The sequence below is a fragment of the Madurella fahalii genome (assembly GCF_045866475.1).
Source record: "Madurella fahalii IFM 68171 DNA, scaffold_1, whole genome shotgun sequence".
Classification (NCBI taxonomy): Eukaryota; Fungi; Ascomycota; class Sordariomycetes; order Sordariales; genus Madurella; species Madurella fahalii.
Genome location: NW_027263971.1, coordinates 9,817,727 through 9,842,525, shown reverse-complemented (window position 1 = coordinate 9,842,525; position 24,799 = coordinate 9,817,727). Strand labels below are relative to the sequence as shown.

Genomic DNA, 24,799 nt, shown 5'->3' with positions numbered 1-24,799 from the left:
GCCCCCCGTCCCTACACCCTTGCGCCCACCCCAGAAGCCAATTCGCAACCCAACGTTGCGAGGCTTGCCGCTGCCTGCCTCATGATCTCCTCACTGCCGAACACAAGGTCTCAGACATGGGTGGGGGTTGAGCACCCACAAGATTCGTCACCTGACAACCCTCCCCCATCGGGGTTGAGGGCAGCCTGATTGGGACTATCATGTCTCACCTTGGGATTGTCATATCCCCGTCCACCATGCCTCCGTATTGATCACAGGCACGCCCGGATACCGGATTGCCCGCGTTGTGCATGATGATAAGAGAAAATAAGCATGGCAAACCATGCGCGAAAGCAGGTTTCGAAACGAAACGGTCCGGGAAGAAGGGGGGCCGGGGAGGGGTGTGGAAGGGTCCTCGTCCGAGACGGGGCCTGCTTCTCAACTTTCACATTCACATTCCGGGGGTGTGTAAAGGTAGGGCTGAAGGGCCTTGTCGGCTGTGGGCCGCAACCAACCAGGGTGCACAAGGGAATGTGCATAACCACTGCACAGGAAATGCTTCTTCTTCTTCTGCCTGCGCATTGTACAGTCCACTACCGTACACTTGCTGCGTGGTCGGGCCAGGCCAGACCAGGCAACACCGCAGCATCTCGGTCAATTCTGCGCACTGGTAGGTATGCGTAGAGCACGCGGGGCTGGGGGTGGGAGCCGGTATGCAATAGCAGACGCGCTGCTGCAGCCTCGCAAAATTTCCTCGGCCGATGAGTCTTCCGGCCAATCGATCTCTGATTCACTCTCCTTCGACAGGTTCCACGGACGACGCAACCGGGATGCAGACATCTGACTCGGCCAATTCCCCGCCTTGAGGTTGCTCTGACGCAGAGGCTTCCAAGGCGGTCTCGGTCTCGGTCTGGTCCAGGTGGATGATCCAGAGCTGGGAGGTTTTCGGTCGAGGCTGCCTGGATGCGTCGTGTCGGAAGCGGCTCTGCGTGCAGGAATAGGCCGACGAGCTTGTCCAATCGGCCGCGCAGCATCGTAAATGAGGAGGCAATCTAGCGTGGAGCTGGCGTCACCTAACAACCCAGCGACTCTTTTTCCGTCCATCCATCGCGTCGCACCTAGATGATCTGCTCCGCCGTCGATTGAGTTTCCCTGCAGCCCAATGCTCCGTCACGGAGAAGTGTTGTAAACTCTCCAACCGCCTCAACATTCCAGACGGATACTTATCCAACACCGACGGCGCCGTTCCAGGCCCCGTTCGAGAGGTTGATAGTGTAGCAATGGTTCTGGTTTGCCTTCTGCTGTCCGCTGTTGAATAGCTCTCACTGGTTTTAAATGGGGATATGGCGCAGAGCGGGGATTTCGAACCCATTGTCTAGCAGATTTTCCCCGCAGTCGAGAACCATCAGATTGGGACTCCGCAAGTATTACTATTGGAGGGGGGGAGGAGGTTCCGTGGGAGGAGCTGAGAGATGGTGTAACCAGCCTGACGGGGAACTTGCGTATCGGTGAGGCGTCCGAGCCTTCCGGGCTCCGCTCTACCTATCCTAGATCAGGTAAAGTCGTATACCACCAGGCTCTCCGTTACTCCCTTCCTCTCCTTCAACACAATGACCATCTCGTCGTCAAAGCCAACCCAATTCCGCCGCTCGTCCCATTCGCGAGCCGGATCGCTCGGATACAGGCCACCACTCGCAAGCCCTGTTGACCCACCACCGGCCTTAGCGGGCGACTGCCCAGGTCGAATCTCGACGCTGCGGCTCCCAATCCCGGCCGAGCGGCCCTCAAGCTCCCACACGCGCATCTCCTCGCCTCGGGAACTGACGCTCACGGCCTTGCCGCGGGCCGTTATCTCCGCGTCGCTGATGCCCGAGGTGTGGCCCCAGAGCCGGATGCCTCGGGACAGGGAGAGCGAGGAGGCGTTGGATGTGCACATGTATAATACCAGCGTGTTATCCGGAAGTGCTGCCAGCAGGTATGGGTGAGTATAACATAAAGTAGTAGGCCCGGGTTCCGGATATGTTAAATCCGACATGCCAGCCTGTGACGAGCCGGCTTCAACGGTGTGGCTCCCGCCATGGCGACGAGGCATTGCCGGCGGTGTAAGCGGGGAATGAGAAACGCCGCCTGCGTGAAATGGAGTGGTGTAGGCGATCCGAGTTCTGGTGATCTCAGGGGCTGATCTGCTGCCGGTTGTCTGGGGTGAGATGTGTAAGTCCTGGATGCCGATGGACCAGCCTTGCCGCGTCGAGAATGTGTAAGCCACCGAGGCGATGGTCGTTGCCGCGGTTTTGCGGATGGACAGAGCGAGCGGTGGACGCGAAGTATGGGAGTCTAGGGAAGTCAGGAGGTAAGGCGCAGACAGGCACTCCGTCTCTGGATGTCCTGGTGGGAGTGGCTTCTCCTCGACTTTTAACTCTCTTTCCACCTCATCGGGCCCTGTTCCTTGTACGCCCTGTTCTGTCTGGGCAGCGCTTGGGACCTCGAAGGTGTAAAGCGAAATCAGCACCGACTTTGTTGCCGTCAACAAGTATGGGTATGACAAGGCCATTGCAATCAGCTCGCCGTTGCTCGATTTCTTGTGCCGATATCGCCGCATTAGACGCTTTTCACTGGTGAGCAACCGCCACACCCCGAAACTACCATCGGTGAAGCCCAGCGCCACATCGAGAACCCCCTGTTCGAATTCCGCGTCGTCGATCGCGATGCTGCTGGGCGCCGCGTCGCCTTCGTGATCCCCAGTATCAATTTGTGCAATCAACCTCCGGTTCTTGAGATCCCAGGCGCGTAGGCCCTCGACCCCGTCGGCCGTCAGTGCCACGCCCTCCACCACCTTGACGAGCATCTTCCTCCCTCCCTGATCGTCCATGCCGAGATCCCCACCAAGTTTCAGTTCCTCGACGGCGCATTTCCCCCTAGCCCAGTTGTACCGAATCTTGTATTGCCTCTTCCAGTTGACCGCCTGCGGTGCGACCTCTTCCTTCAGCTCATCCTCGCCTTCCCGCTCCTGCGCCGACCCGGTATCGGATTCCTTATCCATTGCCCTCTTCTTCCCCCCTTCCTCCCCGCGCACTAGCCCCCCTCTGCGCCCGTCGGCCCACAGCGTGCGCCTGCCCGAGTAATGGAGCCTGTGTCCGGCCCCACTCCCAGCGACGCCTTCTCGGAACCCGGGGATCCGCATCGCGCGCGGTAGCACAAAGCGCGCGTAGTAGAGCGCCTTCCATAATTGCGAGTCGGACGCGAGATGGTAGAAGCGGCGGGACACCGGCGCGACGGCGAGGAGATGCGGCAGCGGCAGGAAGGAGAGGATCCGGATCAGGAGCTCGTCGGACAGGGGAGAGAGAAGGTCGCGACCGGTCGTCGCTGGGGGGTCCGGCGCGGCGCCACGATTATCGTCAACCCTCCGCCGTTTCGCGGCCGGCATCGGCGAGGTAGGTCGGTCGTCGCACGCATGCCGGTCGGTGGGCCGCCATTCGTCGGATTCTGACCAGCTTCGTTTTGGAGGAGTCATTGCAGCCGCGCCCGTCGGGATTCGCGATGTTTCCGCCTTTTGTTGCCCTTCCCGTCGCCCGTCGTCGAGATAAGGTCCAGCGTGGCGGGAAATTGTTGGTGGCGGGGACTTGAAGGTACCTTACGGAACAGCGGAAACTGTGGGGAAACCGGACTGAGTCCAGCAGGGGGCCAAGCTCCCCGATCCATGGGACAAAGACAGGGGCCGCAGCCTCCTTATCGGACCCTAACCCGGAGCTCCTACTTTCGGCATGTCGAATTACAAGTCTTCCCTGGGACTAGAAGAAGCCCCTGTAGCCCGGATACACCTAGACAAACATTTATTCTCGCCTAATCTCAGTTCTTGCTCTGCTAATCACGTCGAAATACCCCCTTCTTCAAACCCCTTGAGAATATCCCCCGTCTGAGTAAACCCAGAGTGCTCTCTTGTGAACCCATCATAGGAGCTATTTGGGTCCCCTTTGTTAATACAGCTTCCCTGGAAACGCCCCTTCTGCTGCCAACGTCGCATAGTAGAGCTCCGTCTCGGAAAGTATCACCATTCGCCCTTTGCCAGCGAACTGGAAGTTGGCCACAACACTCCCAACATAAATCTTCCCAAGCAGCGTACCGGAGGGGTCATACACCTGCACACCATCTCCACAGCCTATGTACACATTTCCCTCGGTGTCGACATGGATCCCGTCCGGTACATGGGGTGTCACAAATGCGAAAGCCTTGCGGTTGTCAAGGGTACCATCCTCTTGGACGTCGTAGCGGTAGCTGTGCGGTGTGATGGAGGGTTAATCATTGGGAGCAGGGGAGTGGAGCCTTTGGCCTGAACTTACACAGTTGAGGGAAAACTAAAATTGGATCCAAAGAAAGCCTGGATCATGCCAGTGTCTGCAATGTAAAGGTGCGAACCACTAGGCGAGAATGCGATGCCTAAGAGTCGCAAGGTGATGAGCTTTCTTTGCTTTCAAGTCATCAATCTCTGCGCCGATCCCATGCACCTACCATTGGGCATATTAAATCCGTCCGCCACAAGTGTCACGGCTCCCGTGGCCTCATTGAACCGCCACACCTGCTTCGGCATCCCTGGAGGTGGCCGGAAGTCCTGGACATAGCCGTAAGTAGGGTCGGTAAAGTAAATGTCCCCATTGCGAGGATTGATAGAGACGTCGTTCAGCGAGTTGAACTGCCGACCGAAGAAGTTGTCCAAGATTACTGCCAAAATGTATCAGTTGAGTACGCATGGCCCAGCGCCAGCTGCGCCCGTTCTACTGAATTTGTGCTATCTCTTACCCGTCGTGTTATACGGAGGTGTCGGGTTCATGAGGTACATTGCAGGTGCAATGTTTTCTCCCTGACCTTCGCCGAGGAAGAGGAGTTGATCTTTGTAGTTAGTCCCACCTAGACCGAAAACCTAGTCAGCGCCTGTCCCGCCACCCCCAAGAAATGGTAGAAGCTTACCATTAGGGTTCATTACCATGGGCTTGGACTCCACAACCTCAACTTTCACCGACCCACTGGCATTTCTCTGGCTAGTTATGGCGGAAGTGATGGCGGACAAACCGATCTTCATGAGGATGGCGGATTTGGCAAGGCCAGTACCGGCGTCTCTGGCCCCAGCGTTTTGGCAAAAGAACATCTCATCTGTGGGAGGATACCTTCAGAGCTGATCAGCAACGTTGCATAGATGGGATGATGCAGACAGACTTCATACCAAACGGGCGCCTCGTGAAACAAGGGGTCTCTTTCGGTGTGGTTGAGCAATGTCAGTGTCGGATTGGGGCCGATAATGTCGAGGAACTTTTCATCATAGATATGAAAGGGCCGAGCAACGAGGGATTCATGTGTTGTCCCTGGGGGAGCGAATTGCTAGGAACGAACCAGCCATCAGCCGACCAAGTCTTGCATGATGATTGTAACCAAACACGACCGAAATACGTACCGCGTGCCCGTTAGCCTCAGACGGCGGAGGGACACTGCCAAGGACATTGAACGTCTTTTGATCGATGATCTGAGCTTGAGGCGGGATGCCGTCCCTACTCGAGAGCAGCGGCGTGGCGCCTTGTCCTGCTACCAAACAGCCGGAGCTGTTGATTGAAAGTAGCAGCCCTGAGAACAGGGCGGCCAATAGTGGGTAAGGCCAAGTCATGTTTGCATCTCAATCAATGTTCAGAACGAGCAGGAGCCCCGGCAACTTGGAAATTAGCAGCTGGGTGACCGACTAGGGGAATGTCGGCGGGCTAGCCGGTGTTCAAACGGCGGAGCAATTCAAGTGTAATGGGAAGAAGTACGGAATGTGTCAATATTTTACGGGGCAAATATAATTGTTGCGTGTATCGTCGCTATGACCTCAGGTGCCACGACAGCTTCGAACGGCAGTCCGACTCGGCAGGCACGGCGGTGATTGGGCGGGCTGCATGGAGCGCGCGAGGAGATCGTCAAATCTTGTGCTCTTTCCGGGACCGCCAAGCACACAGAAAGAATCCCATTTGCCAGATATGCGTCTGGCTTCAGGTCTAGTAGGAAGCGGAAGAACGGACAGAATGCGCGAGAAGAAATGGCGGTAAAGACGGAATTAGCGAGTAGATACGAGTTCACACCTAATACCTTCCTCTGTGAAAGGATGAATTAGTCCCCAGCGTCAACTTCTTCACATCTCGGAGGAGCTTCGTCCTCGTCAGGATTCGTCAATAGGCGAGGTCGTTCGGCTCCAGCTGTGAAAGAGAGTATGAAGCCAGTAGGCGATAGGAACAACTCCATATGGGACTCTGCGAGTTGTTGTCGTTCGCGACACTCTTTTCGCAATGGTACGAATAATCGATCAACCCTCGGGCTCTATCGCCGGGCATCGGTCTGAATTAAGCCATCTTATAGCTGATGTCGCTAGATCAGACTGCGGGCAGAATAAAATCCGTTGGTGATGTAGTAATTAATAGAAGAATCGATGGGAGAGGGAAAAAAGGAGATAAATACCAAAGGCAGGGGCTCCGCGGCTCCTACGTACCTCACCTCACCCTTGTCTCTCCGAAGGATTCATTCGTCCCAAAGTCGAGTTCTCTCTACCCAGCACTCAACCATGTTTGAATGCCTTCGCCGTCTGTTGCATCCATGCCAGAGTAATCAGTCGCAGGCAGTGCGCAATGAAAATTCCAGCTTGCAACGGCCAGCCATTGGGCCCCAGCATAAGACCGACTGCAGGCAATCTAGGTCTTGCAGACCGGCGGCACTTGATGTTCAAAAGTCCCGGTAACAGTGCTCTCTAGAGTGATGAAAAAGATCCATTGCACACTCGCTTATCGCATGGTTCCCTTCGGCTCCGGTCAGACGTGGAATCGTTTCGAATCTGGATACGAGCCTTCAGCCATCGTGCCCAACCCATCAACCGTAACGTGACGGTTCGGCAGCCGCTCGGTAGGTGTTGGTCCATATACAATATATAACCGGAACGGATATTCAAGCCACTTCTGCCCTGGCCCATTAAGGAAGCCCGGGGGTTGTGGGTGCCGCCATCCCGGGTAAATTAGCCGTGGATATTGCTCCCACAATGAGCCACCAATCCCACCGAGCCCCTTTCCGCCATTGCCAGTCGCGTGGCGGCCTGCTTCATATTGATTCCCACGATATGGAGCGCGATCAAAATCCGGGGTATAGTGTTCAATACCATGGTACATGCTCAGCCAGTCCGGGGCCCCGGACGCCCCATCTCGGCAGGTCGCAAGGATCAAGTGAGGCCGAGAAGAGACCACACAGGTTTCCCTGGTCAACCATGCCAGTGCGGCCGGTAATTGACTCGGATGTGCCGCATAGGCAGCTCTGGCTGCCGTTATGACGGCTGGCATGGCTACCCAGAGGCCGAAGACGACGTATATAGCGCCGGTACATGTCAGCCACCTCGCATGTTGCTTGTACGCGGCGGCCCCCCCCCCTAGTGTCTTCTTTACAAATCAATCCCTTGCACCGAGCTTGTATCTGTTAACACCCGGACCGGGCAACAACTGCCATGAAGTCGACGTTCATCGCCGCTCTGTCGGCCCTTGCTGCTCGTGAAGTAGCCGGCCATGCCACCTTCCAACAGCTGTGGGTGGACGGCACCGACTATATACGTCAACCTCGCTGTCCTCCGTCCGTATCACGCTAACTCGCGCAGCACGGTTCCTCATGCGTCCGCTTGCCCGCATCCAACTCGCCCGTCACAAATGTTGGGAGCCGGGACTTTATCTGCAACGCCGGCGCTCGCCCCGTCGGCGGGAAGTGCCCTGTGAGAGCCGGCGGCACGGTGACCGTTGAGATGCACCAGCAACCCGGCGACCGCTCATGCAACAACGAGGCCATCGGAGGCGCCCACTATGGCCCCGTGCAGGTCTACTTGACCAAGGTGGCCGATGCGACCACGGCGGACGGCTCCACGGGCTGGTTCAAGATCTTCTCCAACTCGTGGTCCAAGAAGTCCGGCGGACGGTCCGGCGACGACGACAACTGGGGCACGCGGGACCTTAGCACGTGCTGCGGTAAGATGGACGTCAAGATCCCGTCCGACATCCCGTCGGGCGACTACCTCCTGCGCGCCGAGGCGTTGGCGCTGCACACGGCCGGCCAGGCGGGCGGCGCGCAGTTCTACATGAGCTGCTACCAGATCACCGTCGAGGGCGGCGGCAACGCCAGCCCGGCCACCGTCCGGTTCCCCGGCGCCTACAGCTCCGGCGACCCTGGCATCAGGGTCGACATTCACAGTGCTCTCAGCAGCTACATCGCTCCTGGGCCCGCCGTCTACTCGGGCGGCACCAACAAGACGCCTGGCTCCGGCTGCGCCGGCTGCGAGTCGACCTGCAAGGTTGGCTCGTCCCCCACCGCTGTTGCTCCGTCCAGCGGCGCTCCCGCGGGCGGTGGTGACGCTCAAGCGTGCACCGTGGCTGCGTACGGCCAGTGTGGTGGAACTGGGTATTCGGGCTGCACCCAATGTGCGGTACGTCCATATCTCCTCAGAACCCCGTTTCTTTTCTGAAAGAGACTCAACTGACAATATACTCCAGGGCGGCCTCACTTGCAAGGCTGTGTCTCCGCCATACTACTCGCAGTGCTCTTGAGCAGCTGCCGGCGGGCGGACAAGCAACCCGTTAAGGGGGTGGTAACGGAGCTGTCCGGCTGAACAGGTTTGCGAAGGATCCAGGGGGTGTATAGCTGAAATTGTCTGCATAGCATCCGTTAGTGAAATACATTGTATTTTGCAAACTTGAATGCCACCCCTTGCAGGGGTGGGATCGAAATACTGTCAATATCGCCTGGCGGCCGTTGCAAAGTTGCACTTCAGATCCCACGCTTCGTCTTACCCACAGCTCTCCTTGGAGTGGAGACACTTTAAAGCGCCCGTAACGTAGCAATGGCCTGCCGAGGGTTGTGGTTACTGATGAGAATCGTATCTGCAGCGCATGTTTCCGTCCTTCATAAACTGCCGGGAGTTTGCGAATAATTAGTCTGTGAGAAGAGCTCGGCCTTGCCTCCAAACTGTCATGCCTATGAATGGTCCGTTGTTTTGTTTACGCAACAAAAAAGAGAAAAAGAGCCTGTTGACTCGAGACCTGCGCGGGCCAGTCATCTAAGGTTCATATGTACACCTGTCGCGCGGTTGATAAAGGACATTGCATCACCCACTCCTGCCCGCTCCCCACGCGGCATCCACCTACCCGGGCACTTTCCAATCATGACGAGCCCTTGGCCAGGCGCTCCGCCTCCAGTTCCCTCTCGGCTTGCTGGTAGTACTTGGCTGTGTCGACGCCGTGCTGGCTATGGTTCACAAAGTTGAACCAGGGGAGGACGCCGAAGAAGAGTGCCGAGTATCTCGACTGACGGGCTGCAACACCCTGCATGGAGGGAGTCAGCTGGCTCTCGCCGTAGAGCGACTTGCCGGCCTTGACCCTGTCCACCATCTCCCGCATGTCCATCTCGACCTCCCGGGCGTTCTCGCTCATGCCGTAGAACCGGACTATGCCAAAGTTAGCGCTTTCACCGTACCTCGTATACCTTTTGACTCAGCCTCCAAATCACATGGCAACCCCCTCCCCCCCAAAGACAGTGTCCAGTCGTGATGGGGGGCTCGCGCCGGAAAGGAAACGGATTCAGAGTCACGTACGGATGGAGCGCTGGTAATAATAGAGGAAGCCGCCGGCGAGGCCAATGAAACCAGTCACGCGCATCGCTTGCGCAAAGCCGCCTTTCCCAACATATGATGGGGCGAACTTCTCCATGGTGTAGAGCAGGCCAGGGCCAGCAGCAGCTGCCACGGCTCCGTGCACGTAGTCGGACGGCCGGGCATACCGAATTACGCGCTTGAAGTGTCTAGGTGGCCAATTGAGTCAGATTCGGTCCCGAATAAATGCGTTCGCGGGGCGGGATCGGCGAGCAAGCACATACGGGTCATTGTCGATGAGCTGATTTCGGGGTCAGTAAGAGCGACGAAATGCGACAGCAATTGCATCCGCAAACTCACAGGGTAGTCAGTCTTGACTGTCTTGCTCGGGAACTGGTACGTCTGGGTCGGAGTGTTCGACATCTTGGCGACCGACGAAGCGTCGTCAAGCGGTTTGCGGAGTTCTCAGCGATTGAGGTCCGATTTCCACGTCGGAAGCTTCCTGGGTCGAAGCTCGAGGTTGTGGGTGCCTCAGGCGGTAACGCGGCGGGAAGGCCATGCACCGCCACAGCAAGGTCAAGGCGCCACATTGTGGACCCGCAACCACTTAATGCTAACGCGACAGGGCGCGCCTTATCGCGTCTCTCTCCCTCAACTTGGAGCACGACAGGACATTGATCCTCAGCAGCCTCAGAAAAGTCGTCACAATGTCTGCAAAGGCAGGTCCTAAACCAACGGATGCTGCAAACAGGAGGCCGGACAGTAACGACTTCATCAATGACTACCTTGCCGACTGGGACAACGACGATGACCCGTTCAGGTCCCCAAGCCCGGAGCCAGCAAAGAAGAACGACAAGAGCGACAAGCAAAACAATAAGACCGATGTTCTGGGAATAGAGCAACAGATTGATCTGAAAAAGAAGCCCCGGGTCCCGAGGGTAAAGCTAGATGATGCCCGGTTCGTCGTCTGCTTTTCACTGCATTCGAGTTGTCAGCTGACTCGCCGCCTACAGCCTTCTCTCAGAGAAGGGAATCCCCAAGCTGCGAAAGATGGCGCCAAGACTCAAGCTCAAGGGCAAAGGCCACGAGGTGATTCTCCCCTGAGCAACTCTCAACACCTCACCACTGACCAGCTCTAGTTCTCGGACGCCGCTCGCCTGCTCTCCTTCTACCAAGAATGGCTCGATGATCTCTTCCCAAAAGCTACCTTCCTCGACGCGCTCGCCATGGTCGAGAAGGCAGGCCACAAGACGACGATGCGCAACGCCCGGATGCGGTGGATTGACGAGAGCCGGCCAAAGGCGACTTTCGAAGCCGAAGAGGAGTTCCCTATCTACGAAGCATCGGCACCGCAGCAGCCTGGCAGAGTAGCGCCCATATTCGAGAAGGCCGCGCAGGATCGAGCAAGGACGCCCACGGGAGATGATTTGTTCGGAGACGACGACATCTACAACGCGACCCCGCGGGCTAATGCCAGCAATGCTCGGCCATCAAGGGGGGCGAGCCAAGACGTCCCAGATGGAGACGATTTGGACGCGTTGATGGCCGAGGCCGAGTCAAGCGCTGGAGCTCGGCAGGCAGAACCCGGATCGTCAGCGGCGCCATTCCGAAGCATTTTTGGAAACGGGTCAAGCAACAAGACCCCACAGCCAACTGGCGAGCCTGATGAGGATGGCTTGGATGCATTGATGGCGGAAGTGGAAGCACAGACGGCGCCAACGAAACCCAGCCAACGAACTGCTACGGGACGTACAATCCGAGACGGGAGGCCTAAAGATCCAGCTACCCAAGGCTATGACGGAGATGGAGATGACCTAGATGCACTCCTGGCCGAGGCGGAAGCGGAAGCGGAAGCGGAAGCGGAAGCAGCAGAGGAGAACGGAGGCGGCGGCAGCAGAGTCCAGCCTGCAGGGAAAAGTACGGCTCTGGACGATGAAGACGATCTTGACGCGCTCATGGCAATGGCAGATATTGACGAACAGCAGGAGTTTGAGAGGGCATACGAGGCGGAGAAGGAGTTCGAGGTAATAAAAGAGCTGGAGGTTGACGCGGAGCAGTTTGCGAATTCTCGGAGGGAAGAGGAAGAAATGGCAGAGATGGACGGTTTTTGATGGCAGACTTAATGGCAAGGTATGATTAGCAATAACTGAGTGTTGCAAGATGACCATGGCCCCGTGTCATTATCCATGAGGGCGATAATGAAGGATGCTTTGATGCAGGGAACCCTAACCCCTAGCTCTCTCACCCCCCACATTTTGTGTTTGGCGGGGTCAAGCTCCCACCCACGATCTTCGAGTACCCAACCAAGCATGCTTTTGCAATGGGCGTCGTTTGCGCGGAATCAAGCAGTCCTAAGGCATTCCATGACAACTCTCTTTCGATTCTGTTTGCATTCCCGTGTGTTCGTCGGCCGCTTCTCTCCGCTACAACATCGCCATCATGGCATCGGACCTCAGCGATGCCATGCAAGGGCTCCATGTCGACGGCAACGCCTCGTTCGATGTTATCGACGATCTTCTCGACAAGAAGGTCGCTCGTGCGCCGCGGAAACATGACGCCGACGAGTTGCGGGCCGAGCTCGAAGCGAAATACCTGTCTCCTTCTACGACCTTCTCAACCGAGTGGCTGAACAAGCTGCAGCAGCGCTGGGACACCCCGACCGACTACTCGCTCCTCTTCCGCGTCGCGCCAACCCAGTCACGCACCGTCACCCGCTTCATCCGCCATGGCCTCGAGGGCCGCGTCACGGGCTACCGCAACGTCACCGTCCCGGCGTCACACGCCACGGCCAAGACGAGCACCTCCATGCTCCGGAAACCGGCCGGCCGAGCCGAGTTTGTGCGTGGCGCTGCCGGCTTCTTCCCCTTCGCTCCGGGCGGCTTGGAGGGCATCGAATCGACGGCGGCGCTTGAGGACCAGCTGCGGGCGTCGGCTGCTGCGGAGGATGACGACAGCAGGAAGAAGCTGGAGCGTGTCATCAAGCTTGGCGAGGGCGGCCTGCTCGAGGTCGCGCCGGGGCTTTCTCGGGGCATTGACTTCAGCAAGAGGAGGAAGCTAGCCGACGCCGAGAGCGAGCGGCAGGCGAAAGAAGTGGAGGAGGTGCTGGACCAGGAGCCCGAAGCCGCCCCCGGTGGCCGGGGGGAAGATGGGGAGAAACCGCCCGTCAATGGCGACGACGCGGAGAAGGACGAGGACGAGGATGGCGATGTGGAAGATATCGACTCGATACTCCCCGTCGAGTTCCCCGCTCTCGAGCCTCGCGGGACCCTGGCGGCGTCCAGCGCTAGGAAAGCTGGCCGCGAATGGGCGCACATGGTTGATATCAAGCGGGAGATGACCAACTTCCGGGAACTGGTGCCCGACATGGCCAGGGAATGGCCGTTCGAGCTGGATACGTTTCAGAAGGAGGCTATTTACCACCTCGAGAACGGTGACTCGGTGTTTGTTGCGGCTCACACCTCGGCAGGAAAGACAGTGGTGGCAGAGTATGCCATCGCCCTGGCTGCGAAGCACATGACCAAGGCTATCTACACCTCGCCGATCAAGGCGCTGAGCAACCAAAAGTTCCGCGACTTTAGGCAGACGTTCGACGAAGTTGGCATCCTGACGGGGGATGTCCAGATCAACCCCGAGGCTAGTTGCCTCATCATGACGACCGAGATTCTGCGAAGTATGCTCTACCGCGGGGCCGATCTCATCCGAGACGTCGAGTTTGTCATCTTCGACGAGGTCCATTACGTGAACGACTTTGAGCGCGGCGTGGTGTGGGAAGAGGTCATCATCATGCTGCCGGAACATGTATCGCTGATCCTCCTTTCCGCTACGGTCCCGAATACCTACGAGTTTGCATCCTGGGTAGGGCGGACGAAGCAGAAAGATATATACGTAATATCGACACCGAAAAGACCTGTGCCCCTGGAGCATTATCTTTGGGGTAACAAGAACATCTGGAAGATTGTCGATTCGGAGAAGAGGTTCTTGGAGAAGGGCTGGAAGGATGCCAACTCCGCGATACAGGGCAAAGATAAGCAGAAGGCGATCGCCGCAGCACCACCGCCGTCTCGTGGCGGCGGCAACCAGAGAGGCGGAGGCCGTGGCGGCGCCCAAAGGGGCGGCAACCAGCAACGTGGAGGGGGCCGAGGTGGCCAGCAACGGGGCAGAGGCGGGCCGCCCCGTGCAAGCCATGCTCCGGGTCACATGGGCCGGACAGGAAGGCCAGGAGGCTTCACATCGGCAGCCCAAGACAAGAACCTTTGGGTGCATCTGGTGCAGTTCTTGAAGAAGCAAAACCTTTTGCCCGCCTGCATCTTCGTCTTCTCCAAGAAGCGGTGCGAGGAGAATGCGGATGCACTGAGCAACCAGGATTTCTCCACCGCTCAGGAGAAGAGCGCCATCCACATGATCATCGAGAAATCGATTGCGCGGTTGAAGCCCGAAGATCGAGTCCTCCCTCAGATCATCAGACTCCGGGAGCTTCTCTCACGAGGTATTGCCGTCCATCACGGTGGACTGCTCCCCATCGTGAAAGAGCTTGTCGAGATTCTGTTTGCTCAGACGCTCGTCAAGGTTCTGTTCGCCACCGAGACCTTCGCGATGGGGCTGAATCTGCCTACGAGGACGGTCGTCTTCTCTGGATACCGGAAACACGACGGCCACCAGTTCCGTAACTTGCTCCCTGGCGAATACACCCAGATGGCTGGCAGAGCCGGAAGGCGTGGCCTGGACACCGTCGGTTCGGTCATCATCGTCCCACCGGGCGGGGACGAGGCACCCCCCGTCACAGACTTGCGGCAGATGATACTGGGTGAGCCTAGCAAGCTCCGATCGCAGTTCCGCCTCACGTACAACATGATTCTGAACCTTCTCCGCGTCGAGGCGCTGAAAATCGAGGAAATGATTAAGCGCAGTTTCTCTGAGCACGCCACTCAGCAACTCTTGCCAGAGCACGAGAAGGCGGTCAAGCTGGGAGAGGCCGATCTGGCCAAGGTCAAGCGGGACGCATGCCCCGTCTGCGATGTCCACATGGACGAGTGCCACCAAGCCGGCGAGGATTTCAAGCGGCTGACTGAGGAGCTGTACCGCGGGCTGCTCGTCAACCCCGTGGGCCGGAAGATGTTCTCGCCAGGTCGGCTCATTGTGTGGATGAAAGAAGGCGTGCGCACGCCTGGTATCCTCCTTGCCGAGGGGGCGAGCGTCAAGAGCAGCGCGGCGAATCCCACGTTACACGTTCTCGAGATTAAGACGAACCGAGAGCTCCGCAACGACACGGATCTGCTCCCGTTTGTTCCTGCGTTCCGAAAACACCTCACGCCGTTACCGCAGTCCAAGAGGCAGATTGCGACCAAGACTCTGCACGTCGCCATCAGCGACCTGGTCTGCCTCACCAAGCATGTCACCAAGGGGGTCTTGCCCGCCATATTCGGCGGGGAGGACTACCCCAAGGCCAAGGACAAGCTGCACCAGATCTGCAAGTCGTGGACGGCGGACATCTGGGACGAGATGGACCTGGGGCGGATCAAGAGCCTGCAGATCCACGACATTGCTGGCAAGCGGCGCGAGGCCGAGGTCAAGGCGGTCAAGTCGACGGCGGCCGAGTGCAAGCAGTTCCTCAAGCACTACGCCATGTGCCACGACCAGTGGCTCGTCAAGACGCACATTGCGCAGCTGCGGCAGGCGCTCTCGGACCAGAACCTGCAGCTGCTGCCTGACTACGAGCAGCGGATCCAGGTGCTCAAGGACCTCTCGTTCATCGACGACGCCAGCCGGATCCAGCTCAAGGGCAAGGTGGCGTGCGAGATCCACTCGGGCGACGAGCTCGTGCTGACGGAGCTGATCCTGGAGAACGTGCTGGCCGACTACGAGCCCGCCGAGATCGCGGCGCTGCTCTCGGCGTTTGTGTTCCAGGAGAAGACCGAGTCGGTGCCGCGGCTGACGGGCAACCTCGAGAGGGGCATGAAGACGATCGTGGCCATCTCGGAGAAGGTCAGCGCCGTGCAGACGCTCCACCAGGTCATCCAGTCGTCCGACGAGAGCAACGACTTTGTCAACAAGCCGCGCTTCGGCCTGATGGAGGTCGTGTACGAGTGGGCGCGCGGCATGAGCTTCAAGAACATCACCGACCTGACCGACGTGCTCGAGGGCACCATCGTGCGCACCATCACCCGTCTGGACGAGACGTGCCGCGAGGTCAAGAACGCGGCCCGCATCATTGGCGACCCGGACTTGTACCAGAAGATGGCGGCCGCGCAGGAGCTCATTAGGCGGGATATCACGGCCGTGGCGAGCCTGTACATGTAGAGATGGGCATTATTTTATTTTATTTTATTTTTATTTTATTTGAGACGTTACTTTGTCCAGGTGGAGATGGTCTGATCTTTCGGGTCCGGGTTATGAATTGATGCATGAGGAAACTATACCGAGGATAGGGACTATCGAGGGGAAGAAAAAAAGGGACAAAAATGCACCGAGCATATAACATGATGGGAAAGGCTATGATTAGAACCCCGCCCGCTACCCGAGCCGAGCTGATAGTGATAGACGCAGAGGTTCTCTCCTACAATAACTACCCTAGTCAATGATAGCCTGAACGGAAACATGGGGATTGTAATTCGAGAGCATCTCTATGCCAATTGCCCGCTAATCGATAGGAAAGTGCCGCAGCAAAAAAAGGACAAATCCTAAATGATTTGAATGACCACCCCGCAGTAGACCATTATGAAACCCAAGCAAAGCACTTTGCCCTGAACGCCGTAAAGAAATATCCATCCTGGAGTGGCATGGGAGGGAGAGAGAGAGAGAGAGAATCTCATCCAGCCTTCGTAATCCGTCTCGTCATCGCGACTCGTAGTTCGTTGCGTCCCCCCGCCCTCCCCGCCAGTTTGTCCAGGAGTTCGGTCGTCCCTGTTTACCTTTACCATTGATGCTTGACCCCCCTTTCTTCTCCTAACCAATGCATATATCAAGCCCTCAACGCCCTCAGGCGCTGCTGCAGTGCGTCCTCGGCCTCGGCGGTGGGTTCGGAGGGTTCCTTGACGGGGTCCTCCTTGCTGGTGGTGGCCTGGTTGAGCTCCTGGCCGAGCTCGAGGCCGGCGTCGTCGGCGAGCTTGCCGAGGAGCTCGTGGACGGCGTCGTCGCTGACCTGGACGCTCGTGTTCTGCGTCATGGCGTCCTGGTAGATGCCGTTGGAGACGGCGTACTCCTCGTTCTGGGCGCGGAACTGCTCGAGCGTGAGCAGCGTGCGCTCCGGGTTGGCGCTGCGCTGGGCCCGCTGCATGGTGCGCGACGACTGCGCCATCATGTGCGTCATGCGGTTCATGGCGTTGTTGGCCTGGATCTGCGCCAGCGACAGCTCCGCCATGTCCGCCGCCTGGTCCATCTGCGCCGCGATCGCCTGCTTGGCCAGCAGCATCCGTGCCTTTTGCGCGGCCTGTGCCGTCTCGCCCTTCTTGAGGAGCTGGAAAAAGGTTTTTTACTGTTTTAGAAACCCCGTCTTGCTACGTGGAGGGAGGCAGGGAGGATAGGAGGGCGGTAGATGGGAAGAGGGGTCGGTGTCCCACGAACATTCTGAATCTGCTTCTTCAGCTCATTGTCTTGCTTCGCGGCCTTTTGGGCCTCGCGTCGGGCTTGCTTGGCGTTGAACTACTCGCTCCGTCAGACTCGCTATTCTCCCTCTCTCTCTCTTTCTCCCCCCCTTCGTCAAGATGGTTCGTTGTGGGACACAGGAGTTGAGGGGAGTGAGGGGCACTGCCTACCCGCGCCTGAAACTCGGTTTGCATGTCCCGTGCGAGCTGCCGATTCGCCATGGTGCCCGTCGTTTCCGCTGTCGAGAGGGCCGCTGAAAAAGAAGAAAGAACGAGACCGGGAGGACAGAGAATTCGCTACGAGCGGTCTGAGATGTCGGAGGCAAAAGGGGAGTGGTGTGGTTGAATGGCTGAGAATGGAACGAGGCGACAGGCTGCTGCGGCTTCGAGAACAAGGTCCATGAACCCGGGCGCCCGTAGGCGCGAAGTCCCGTTGGTCAGTCGGTAGCGGGGCGCGGAAAGCCCGAAGAAATGGTGGGGCGCCAGTGGCCTCATGACGCAGGCTGTGGCTGGTGCGAGCAAGGGGGCAACTGCCCTCTCCCGCAAAAAGGGTGCCGCACATGGCAAGGTAGCATCAGTGGACCTAGGTTCAGCCACAGCGCCGGTCCCGCTGTTCAAGCACATGGATGGTCCCAGTTTACTTTTCGAGAATCGAAGAGCTTTTTTTTTTTTTTTTTTTTCCCTTCACCTCCCCAGCCTCAGCTCTAGGTTTGGTCTTTAGCTGTTCATTGTTCCTTTGCATCGACTACGAAAGACCCTTCCGCATACCGCCTCCAAGCCAGCGGCCCCAACATGTCTGCGATGCGGAAGCACAATGTCACAACCTTCCCGCGTCCGCCGGTTGTGGAGAGAACGTCCCGGCACATCCAGATCAAGTGGCACGGCCAGCTGCTAGCCGACTGTCCGCCCGGCGAGGCCTACTGGGTGCTGGAAACCCATCACGCTCCTGGTCCGTTCCCCCCTCTACCCGCTTCCGGTTTTGCAGCCGCGGTTCCGGTCCCCCCTTTTGGGCCGTGGATTGGGCCGTGGATCCTCGCTTTTGCAATGCACGGCCGATTGCTGACCCGTCTCTTCCCGTTTCCAGTCTACTACATCCCGCCCAGCAGAGTCCGGCTGCCCCTCTCAACCACGCCTCGGTCGACCTTTTCCGAGTTCCACGGTGCCGCGACGTACTATGCCATCATGAGCCCCATATCCGCGGCCGACACCGTCTCTAACAGAATCTGGTCGTATAACGAGCCGCCAAAGGAGTACGAAGCGATCAAGGGCTACCTGGCATTTTTCGTCGGACCCTGGGAGTGTTATGTCGACAACGAGAGGGCCCACCCGCCGCCGTCAGACTTCTACGGCGGCTGGGTCACCAGCGATATTGAGGGCCTCATCAAGGGCCCCCATCAATGGGGAACCGGATGGGACCCGGTTTTCTGAGAGCGGATCGAAAGAAAACTCAAACCACAAAACCTGAAAGCGCCATCTCGACAATGGTTGGCGTTTGAGCGGTCAGCATGTTCGGTGTCGGCGGCGTTGGGAACGGGTCAAAAAAAAAAAAAAAAAAAAAAGAAAAAAAAAAAAGAGAAAGAAAGAAACAAAAAGGCGGAAAGGCCAAGGGCGAGGTGGTGTGATAGACGGATGGCATCGGACTAGAGAAAGTATCTTTGTATTGTCCTGTTCTAAATTTTCTTTTTTGGCTTTCGATATGGGCTGATGCCTCGCCGTTATCGACTGACACCAGACCCATTATCGTGGTTGATATTGTATAGGAAGAAGACGGGGTCCGGAGCGTCCAGTCGGGGAATGGCACGGCATGATGCAGTGTAATATATCTCGGGCAGAGCGGCCGAAGCGGCGTCAGACGGCAGGCAATGTCGGGCGGATCCCGATGTCTGATCGGCCCCGGAATTGTAAAGCAAATCCTCCACAACATGGATTCCGTGCCGCTTGACACTAGCCCAGACTTCTGGCAAACCCACAAGACCTGGAAACGGCAAAAGGACGGGAGCTTCCGAGTGTCAAAGACAGCTGCCATGTGGCTCCTGTCACTTTGGGGCTCCATTCCTCCACCAACCTTTTCCCCAGGTTCCAGACAGATCAGACTCCACACGGCCACGGGATGGATGAATGGAGCAGCGGGCCACGGGGAGGGATTGGCTCGGGGTGTGGAGAAGGGTGACTGCCAGATCGGAGAAAACGGCCACGGACGCAGACGATCTGATGCAACGCACTCACAGGCGGCGTTGTGGGGAGGCCGACGGATGAAGTGGCCGGCGGCTCGCTTGAGCTGCCCGAGAAAGCCTGGAGCAGAGAAACCCCACTCTGCAATAGCGCTGGGGCCATCGATTTGGTAGTGTGTATGCGTCAGATACCGCCCAGAGCTCGTGTCGTCAGTTTCCGTCCTGCAAAGACAGTTTATAGTCAATAGCGAGGTACGGCGGGGACGATGCAGCCGTTGCCAAAAACCTATTTTCACGCGAGGGAGAAGAAGGTGAAGAAAAAAAAAAAAAAAAAAAAAACCAAATGGTTGTGGTTCAGTGGAAATTAGAACGGGAACCACAAATGCACGTGCTCTCTGGGCTCAACCACCCGGAATGGAAATGGGGTTTCGGACCAGCCGCCGATCGTTCATCGTTCACAACCTAACCTCTGGACGTTGCCTACCCTCCCGTGCCTCTCTGGAGCGAGAAGAGGCTTGCACAAAGATGGGCAACAGCATTCCTGTCGAAACCTCACTGCACGTTGTTGGCCCCCATTGCTCATTGCTGGTCCAAACGCCGTTTTGAAAAGAGAGTTCGCAAGGGCTGACGTAAGGGCCCGGCTAGGTCGGCGCAGGATTCTGACCAGTTCTGTTGGACTGTCAGCCTGTGCTTACCACAGTGCAGCCAGCAAACCAACATGTCAGGGATGTCAGGTATGGTCCGGCAAGAACAATCAAGAACAGTATCATCAAGTCCAAGAAACGTGCCGGATTGAAAGTCGTACTCTACACGGGATTCGGGATGCGTTCCCGCCCCCAGAATTCGCGGTATGAACGGGCCGCAGCAGTGCCGAATTGCAGATGGATGGGGTTTCATCTAGTTCGCAGTTTCTAGAACTCCACCACCCGGTAGACAGGTCTGCCGGCTCTGGGTTGGCAACGCTTCGGGAGCATCCTCCGCAGAGGGCCGGCTTCTCTGTGTGCGGGCTTTGGGTCGCGGACATTCAGCCTGATTGCGCCGACCCCAGGTTTCGCCCAGTGTTCCACGGCCTTCCGCTTTATATTGCGGTTTTGCCCCAAGACGGAGGCTGGTCGCTGGCATAATTCTTGCCGCGCTGCTCGATCAAACCCCGAGGGTCACATACTGATTGATTGCATGCCGCCGATATTCTTCATATGGTTCCCAGGAGGCGTAATGAGTGGCAATCCAAAAAGGGGAATGAACGGGAATGGAATGGAATGAATGGAATGAAATGCAATGGAAGCCAATTATTGCGACGGGAATGCACATGTCTCGGCATAGTGCCACCAGTGCTTCACCAACCCGAGTGGGCTTCGCAGCGCAGCCAGAGCCATCGGGGGAAGTTAGTTTCGGGGGGGGTTGTGGAGTGCAATGCTAAGTTTAGAGCGCAAACTGGTAATCACGGTGGAGGGTGGAGGGTGGAGGGTGGAGGGTGGAGGTGGGTGGAGGGCTGACCCGAGTTATTGACTGGAAGGACAAAAGAAGGCATGGTCAGCACCGTCAAGTAAAAGGGGCCAGAACGGAGGGGCGGGAGCCAGTCAACTTTGTGGTAAAGGAACAGAGCGCGTAAGCCATCACGCCATCGCCAGGCTTCCAAATGGACGCTGGCAGGAAACGCTTGAGTTGAGCAGCATTGCGCCCGGCAGCTGGAGAGCTGGGTATGGAACTACTGTGCTGGACTGGACGGAGGGGCGGCGTATGCTGTGTTTCGCTTGCAGCTCCGCCGTATCCGTACCGCCTCCGCCTCCTTGCATTCATGGCGTGAATTCATTGACCTTGTCGCCCGAAATTCCCGTGCCTAGCGCAGGGGCTGGCCGTCCGAACTGTGGGGCTTACCTTCTTTGGGTCTTCGGATGTTGCAGCCACGCACCCTACCAATCAAAACGCCTTCAGCCGCCCTCCTGGCTTTGTGGGTCCTGGTGTGCTGAGACGGTGCTGCCTCAGGCCACACACCCCCTTCTGGAGACGTGGCCAGAAGATAAAGCAGCCTGGTCGCCCATCGTCTGGCAGCCGCTTTCTGTCATCCCCAAGCCAAAACTGTCCGAAGAAGACAGCCTGTCCTTTTCCCCCTCCCCCAACCTAACCAGAGGAACGATTCGAGCCACGGCAGGGCTGACGGGGTCCATGACTCACTGATGGGCTCGTCATGCGCTATGCGTGACCCTTAGGCTTTCACTTCCCTGACGATATTTGTATTGAGGAACTGGGACGGCGCCTCGATATACAGTCTGCACACTCTTCCCACCACAGACACACCCACCCAATCAATTCGCAGATCCAAGTCCTCCTGGTGGCCACCTTTTCGACGACCGAAATGGATTCCTGGTCTACCCACACATCGCCGTCGAGCGTAAAGTTCGAAGACTCGCCCGCCGAGTCGCTGCTCTCGACGCCAGGCGAGATGTATCCGTCGCTGTTTGGCACCGACTCGTCGCCCGCTCCCGCAGCCACCGTCAACCCTCTCGAGATGTTGACGCCCAAGTCGTTCACGGAGGAGAAGCAGCCCGACGTCGCCATGCTCTCGAGCCTGACGGCCCTCACCCAGCCGCCGGCCACCCCGGCCTCGACCACCCCGGCCTCGACCACCCCCGAGCCCGAGAAGAAGCCGGTGAAGAAGAGGAAATCGTGGGGCCAGGTGCTTCCGGAGCCAAAGACAAACCTCCCTCCTAGGTATGACGTGCCGGTCCCGTGAAACCCCCGACAATCGCTTTGCTAACCAATTGGTTAGGAAACGTGCCAAGACCGAGGACGAAAAGGAACAACGTCGCGTCGAGCGTGTTCTCCGCAACCGCCGTGCCGCCCAGTCGTCGCGCGAGCGGAAGCGGTTGGAGGTCGAGGGCCTGGAGCGGAGGAACAAGGAGCTCGAGCGTGCCCTCCACGACGCGCACCAAACCAACCTGGCGCTGCTCGAGGAGATCCGTAAATTCCAGCGCAGCTCTGGCGTAGTGTCCCGGACGTCGTCGGCGTTTGAAGGCCTCCGCCAATCCCCGGTCACCTTCTCGCAAACACTCTTCGGCTCCCAGGACGCCCATACCCCAGCTATTGGCGACGCCAACTCGCTGGAACAGCTCCTGAAGTCTATCCCATCTCCCACCACTACCACAGTCAACCCGGCATCTCTCTCCCCCGCCCTCAGTCCCATTCCCGAGACCGAGGAGGAGCAGACCCAGCCGGTCGCGGTCGCAGCACCGCCTGCGGACGCCACCACCCCGATGGTGAATGCCTCCCCCGATGCGACACAACATCCTGCAGCGATGTTGTGCCAAGACCTGCAGTGTCGGTCGGCGGAAGCACCACCTTCGGCGTGGCTAACAGCGTCGCAGCAACAGCTGCCCCCAGCGGCGGCTCTGCTCCTCCACCTCCAGTTCCTGCTGGCCTCCACCTCGGCGATTCTTTCTGCATGCCAGAGGCCAATGACACAGATCGCTATGTCCTTGAAAGCGGGCTTGTCGCTACACCCAACTCGTCCGATTTTGAATACGATCATTTGGATGGTGACGACACCACAGCGTTCCAGTTCACGACGAACAGCTACGAATTCGACTTCAACGAGTTCATCACCGACGGCGAGCTCAACGTCGCGCCGGGCAACGAGCCGCAGCCGCAGCACCTCCACAGCCTCCCCGTCGCAGACTCGTCCCTCCTCAACCCTGAGACTCCGTTTTCTTCGGAAGATCCTTACCTGCAGCCCCACTCTGGCGCGTCCCTTGATGGATGCGACGATGGAGGCCTTGCGGTTCGTGTCCTCTGAGGGATGCACGGTCGACCGGGTTTCTGGAGACGACGCGTCGGCGGCGGCGGCGGCTGGCGGAGAGTCGCAGCAGCAGCAGCACCGTCGCGGGCCGACCGCCGCCCTCCCGTCGAAGGAGGTCCTACTAACCCTATTGTGGGCCCTCAAAGTCGAAGAGCGGAGGTTGCAGATCCGCAACCAAGTCAAGACTTCGTCGAAACTCGGAACGACAAGTATCCCACAGACAACGACACCAACCATGAACAAGGCAACCTATGTCTTGAAAGTATTACCCAAGCGAAGTTTGGAAGTGGAGAGTTCCGTCTCTTTGGGCTGCTCTAGCCCGAGGAAGCGGCGCGTCCAATGAAACGATCTGTATGAACAACTGGACTGGCATGTAATGGCGAAAAAGGAATACAGTACATATACCGGCGGTGGTTTGGATGGCTATTGGCGTTGATTTGGGAGCGACAAGAGTCGTCGCCCCCCAGGCTTCTATAGGAATACCTGGCAATTGAGCGTTTCATTCCCGATGCCTTGACCTGTTCCTCTATGTGCCATTATGCTCTCTTCCTCTTCTTGCAAGAGGAAGTTTCCGTAACCCAATTTATATCCTGATGTAGACAATCCAACCTACTAGATCCAGATTCATCAGAGTCCCCGAAGATGATATTCGTCTATGAATAACAATGATCACGGGGTCTCTATTCAGCTAGCTGATGCAAATCCAGACATCGTTTAAGAAAATGTTGACGCGGTGGTCAATGTTGCAAGGCACAACACGGATACGACAGCATCGCCAAGATGCTCGCGTAGCGATGAGACGATAGTACTCCATATCTTGGATATTATCTTCATTCCTCTCAGGAAAAAATTATTATTATTAACGTTATCATTATTATTATTCCTACACCGCTCTATTGTGCCGGGCCCTCTAACGCCAATTACATAGGCAGACCGTACTGTACAGACTGGATGAGGACTAAGAATTATATTTAGGACCTAGCTAATACGACTGTACCATAGCAAAACGCCCTAACGATACAAAGGTAACGAGATACTAAGTTTCCTCTTTTATTTTATTGATATCTAAAGTTTTTGGAATCCTTTCTCCTTTACTAGTATAAAACGGCTTAGGCTCTTCCCTGCTACACTAAACTACTGGGCGTGATTATCGATCTTAGTACATTCATATCAGAATTCCACGGCTAATACCACCCGAAAATTCAGGACAACTAGTAATCAAATTCACGGAAAACAGCGATCAAAACAAGCTGGCTCTTGTTCAAACTCTTCTTCTTCTAACCGGCCATCAACGGCGTGCGCTTCTTCTAGATGGAATTAAGGGACATGGTCATCGCCAACTCGGACGAGTCGCTCAAGGCCGGGGACTCTGCCGGAGACGGGGATGCTCCGCCTTGGAGCCGGGCAGGTGATAACCATGATGATTTGCGTGCCGGCCATGGCCAATACCCGTATGCTTCTTGTTTGTGGGTACCGCTACCTCTGTTTGTCCCTTGTGCGTGATTTGCCATTGTTACCTCGATGTCCTCGTGCCTTTTCTCCCCAATTTCCTTCTTTCTTTCCTTCCCTCTTTTATTTATTTATTCATATATATCTCTTTCCCTACAATTGTTGTTCTAGCAATCTTAAACATGATTAGCGGCTCTCT

The 24,799-nt window shown here is 57.3% G+C and overlaps 9 protein-coding genes across 9 annotated transcripts; 5 read left to right on the top strand and 4 right to left on the bottom strand.

Moving 5' to 3' along the window:
- Positions 1-1,531: 1,531 nt before the first annotated feature.
- Positions 1,532-3,490, bottom strand: MFIFM68171_02657 (uncharacterized protein; the record flags this gene model as incomplete). Its single annotated transcript, XM_071058079.1, has 1 exon — positions 1,532-3,490. The coding sequence occupies one exon, from the start codon at positions 3,488-3,490 to the stop codon at positions 1,532-1,534; it is 1,959 nt and encodes a 652-aa protein (XP_070914180.1).
- Positions 3,491-3,953: 463 nt separating this feature from the next.
- MFIFM68171_02656 (uncharacterized protein) lies at positions 3,954-5,629 on the bottom strand (the record flags this gene model as incomplete). The annotated part of the gene is made up of 7 exons (XM_071058078.1): positions 3,954-4,251; positions 4,317-4,413; positions 4,486-4,695; positions 4,774-4,881; positions 4,942-5,138; positions 5,195-5,349; positions 5,423-5,629. 7 exons carry the CDS (start codon positions 5,627-5,629, stop codon positions 3,954-3,956), a joined length of 1,272 nt encoding a protein of 423 aa, XP_070914179.1.
- Positions 5,630-7,480: 1,851 nt separating this feature from the next.
- MFIFM68171_02655 (uncharacterized protein) lies at positions 7,481-8,564 on the top strand (the record flags this gene model as incomplete). Its single annotated transcript, XM_071058077.1, has 3 exons — positions 7,481-7,561; positions 7,628-8,443; positions 8,511-8,564. 3 exons carry the CDS (start codon positions 7,481-7,483, stop codon positions 8,562-8,564), a joined length of 951 nt encoding a protein of 316 aa, XP_070914178.1.
- A 612-nt stretch (positions 8,565-9,176) lies between these two features.
- MFIFM68171_02654 (uncharacterized protein) lies at positions 9,177-10,027 on the bottom strand (the record flags this gene model as incomplete). The annotated part of the gene is made up of 4 exons (XM_071058076.1): positions 9,177-9,460; positions 9,608-9,813; positions 9,889-9,905; positions 9,965-10,027. 4 exons carry the CDS (start codon positions 10,025-10,027, stop codon positions 9,177-9,179), a joined length of 570 nt encoding a protein of 189 aa, XP_070914177.1.
- Positions 10,028-10,311: 284 nt separating this feature from the next.
- Positions 10,312-11,715, top strand: CSM3 (chromosome segregation in meiosis-related protein; the record flags this gene model as incomplete). The annotated part of the gene is made up of 3 exons (XM_071058075.1): positions 10,312-10,562; positions 10,618-10,693; positions 10,744-11,715. 3 exons carry the CDS (start codon positions 10,312-10,314, stop codon positions 11,713-11,715), a joined length of 1,299 nt encoding a protein of 432 aa, XP_070914176.1.
- Positions 11,716-12,043: 328 nt separating this feature from the next.
- Positions 12,044-15,901, top strand: SKI2 (Antiviral helicase ski2; the record flags this gene model as incomplete). Its single annotated transcript, XM_071058074.1, has 1 exon — positions 12,044-15,901. One exon carries the CDS (start codon positions 12,044-12,046, stop codon positions 15,899-15,901), a length of 3,858 nt encoding a protein of 1,285 aa, XP_070914175.1.
- Positions 15,902-16,562: 661 nt separating this feature from the next.
- Positions 16,563-17,406, bottom strand: DID2 (Vacuolar-sorting protein SNF7; the record flags this gene model as incomplete). The annotated part of the gene is made up of 3 exons (XM_071058073.1): positions 16,563-17,057; positions 17,165-17,242; positions 17,356-17,406. The coding sequence occupies 3 exons, from the start codon at positions 17,404-17,406 to the stop codon at positions 16,563-16,565; spliced, it is 624 nt and encodes a 207-aa protein (XP_070914174.1).
- Positions 17,407-17,976: 570 nt separating this feature from the next.
- MFIFM68171_02650 (uncharacterized protein) lies at positions 17,977-18,612 on the top strand (the record flags this gene model as incomplete). The annotated part of the gene is made up of 2 exons (XM_071058072.1): positions 17,977-18,133; positions 18,269-18,612. 2 exons carry the CDS (start codon positions 17,977-17,979, stop codon positions 18,610-18,612), a joined length of 501 nt encoding a protein of 166 aa, XP_070914173.1.
- A 3,099-nt stretch (positions 18,613-21,711) lies between these two features.
- HAC1 (transcription factor that binds to CRE motif) lies at positions 21,712-23,494 on the top strand (the record flags this gene model as incomplete). The annotated part of the gene is made up of 4 exons (XM_071058071.1): positions 21,712-22,067; positions 22,126-22,673; positions 22,721-23,033; positions 23,086-23,494. The coding sequence occupies 4 exons, from the start codon at positions 21,712-21,714 to the stop codon at positions 23,492-23,494; spliced, it is 1,626 nt and encodes a 541-aa protein (XP_070914172.1).
- Positions 23,495-24,799: the final 1,305 nt, after the last annotated feature.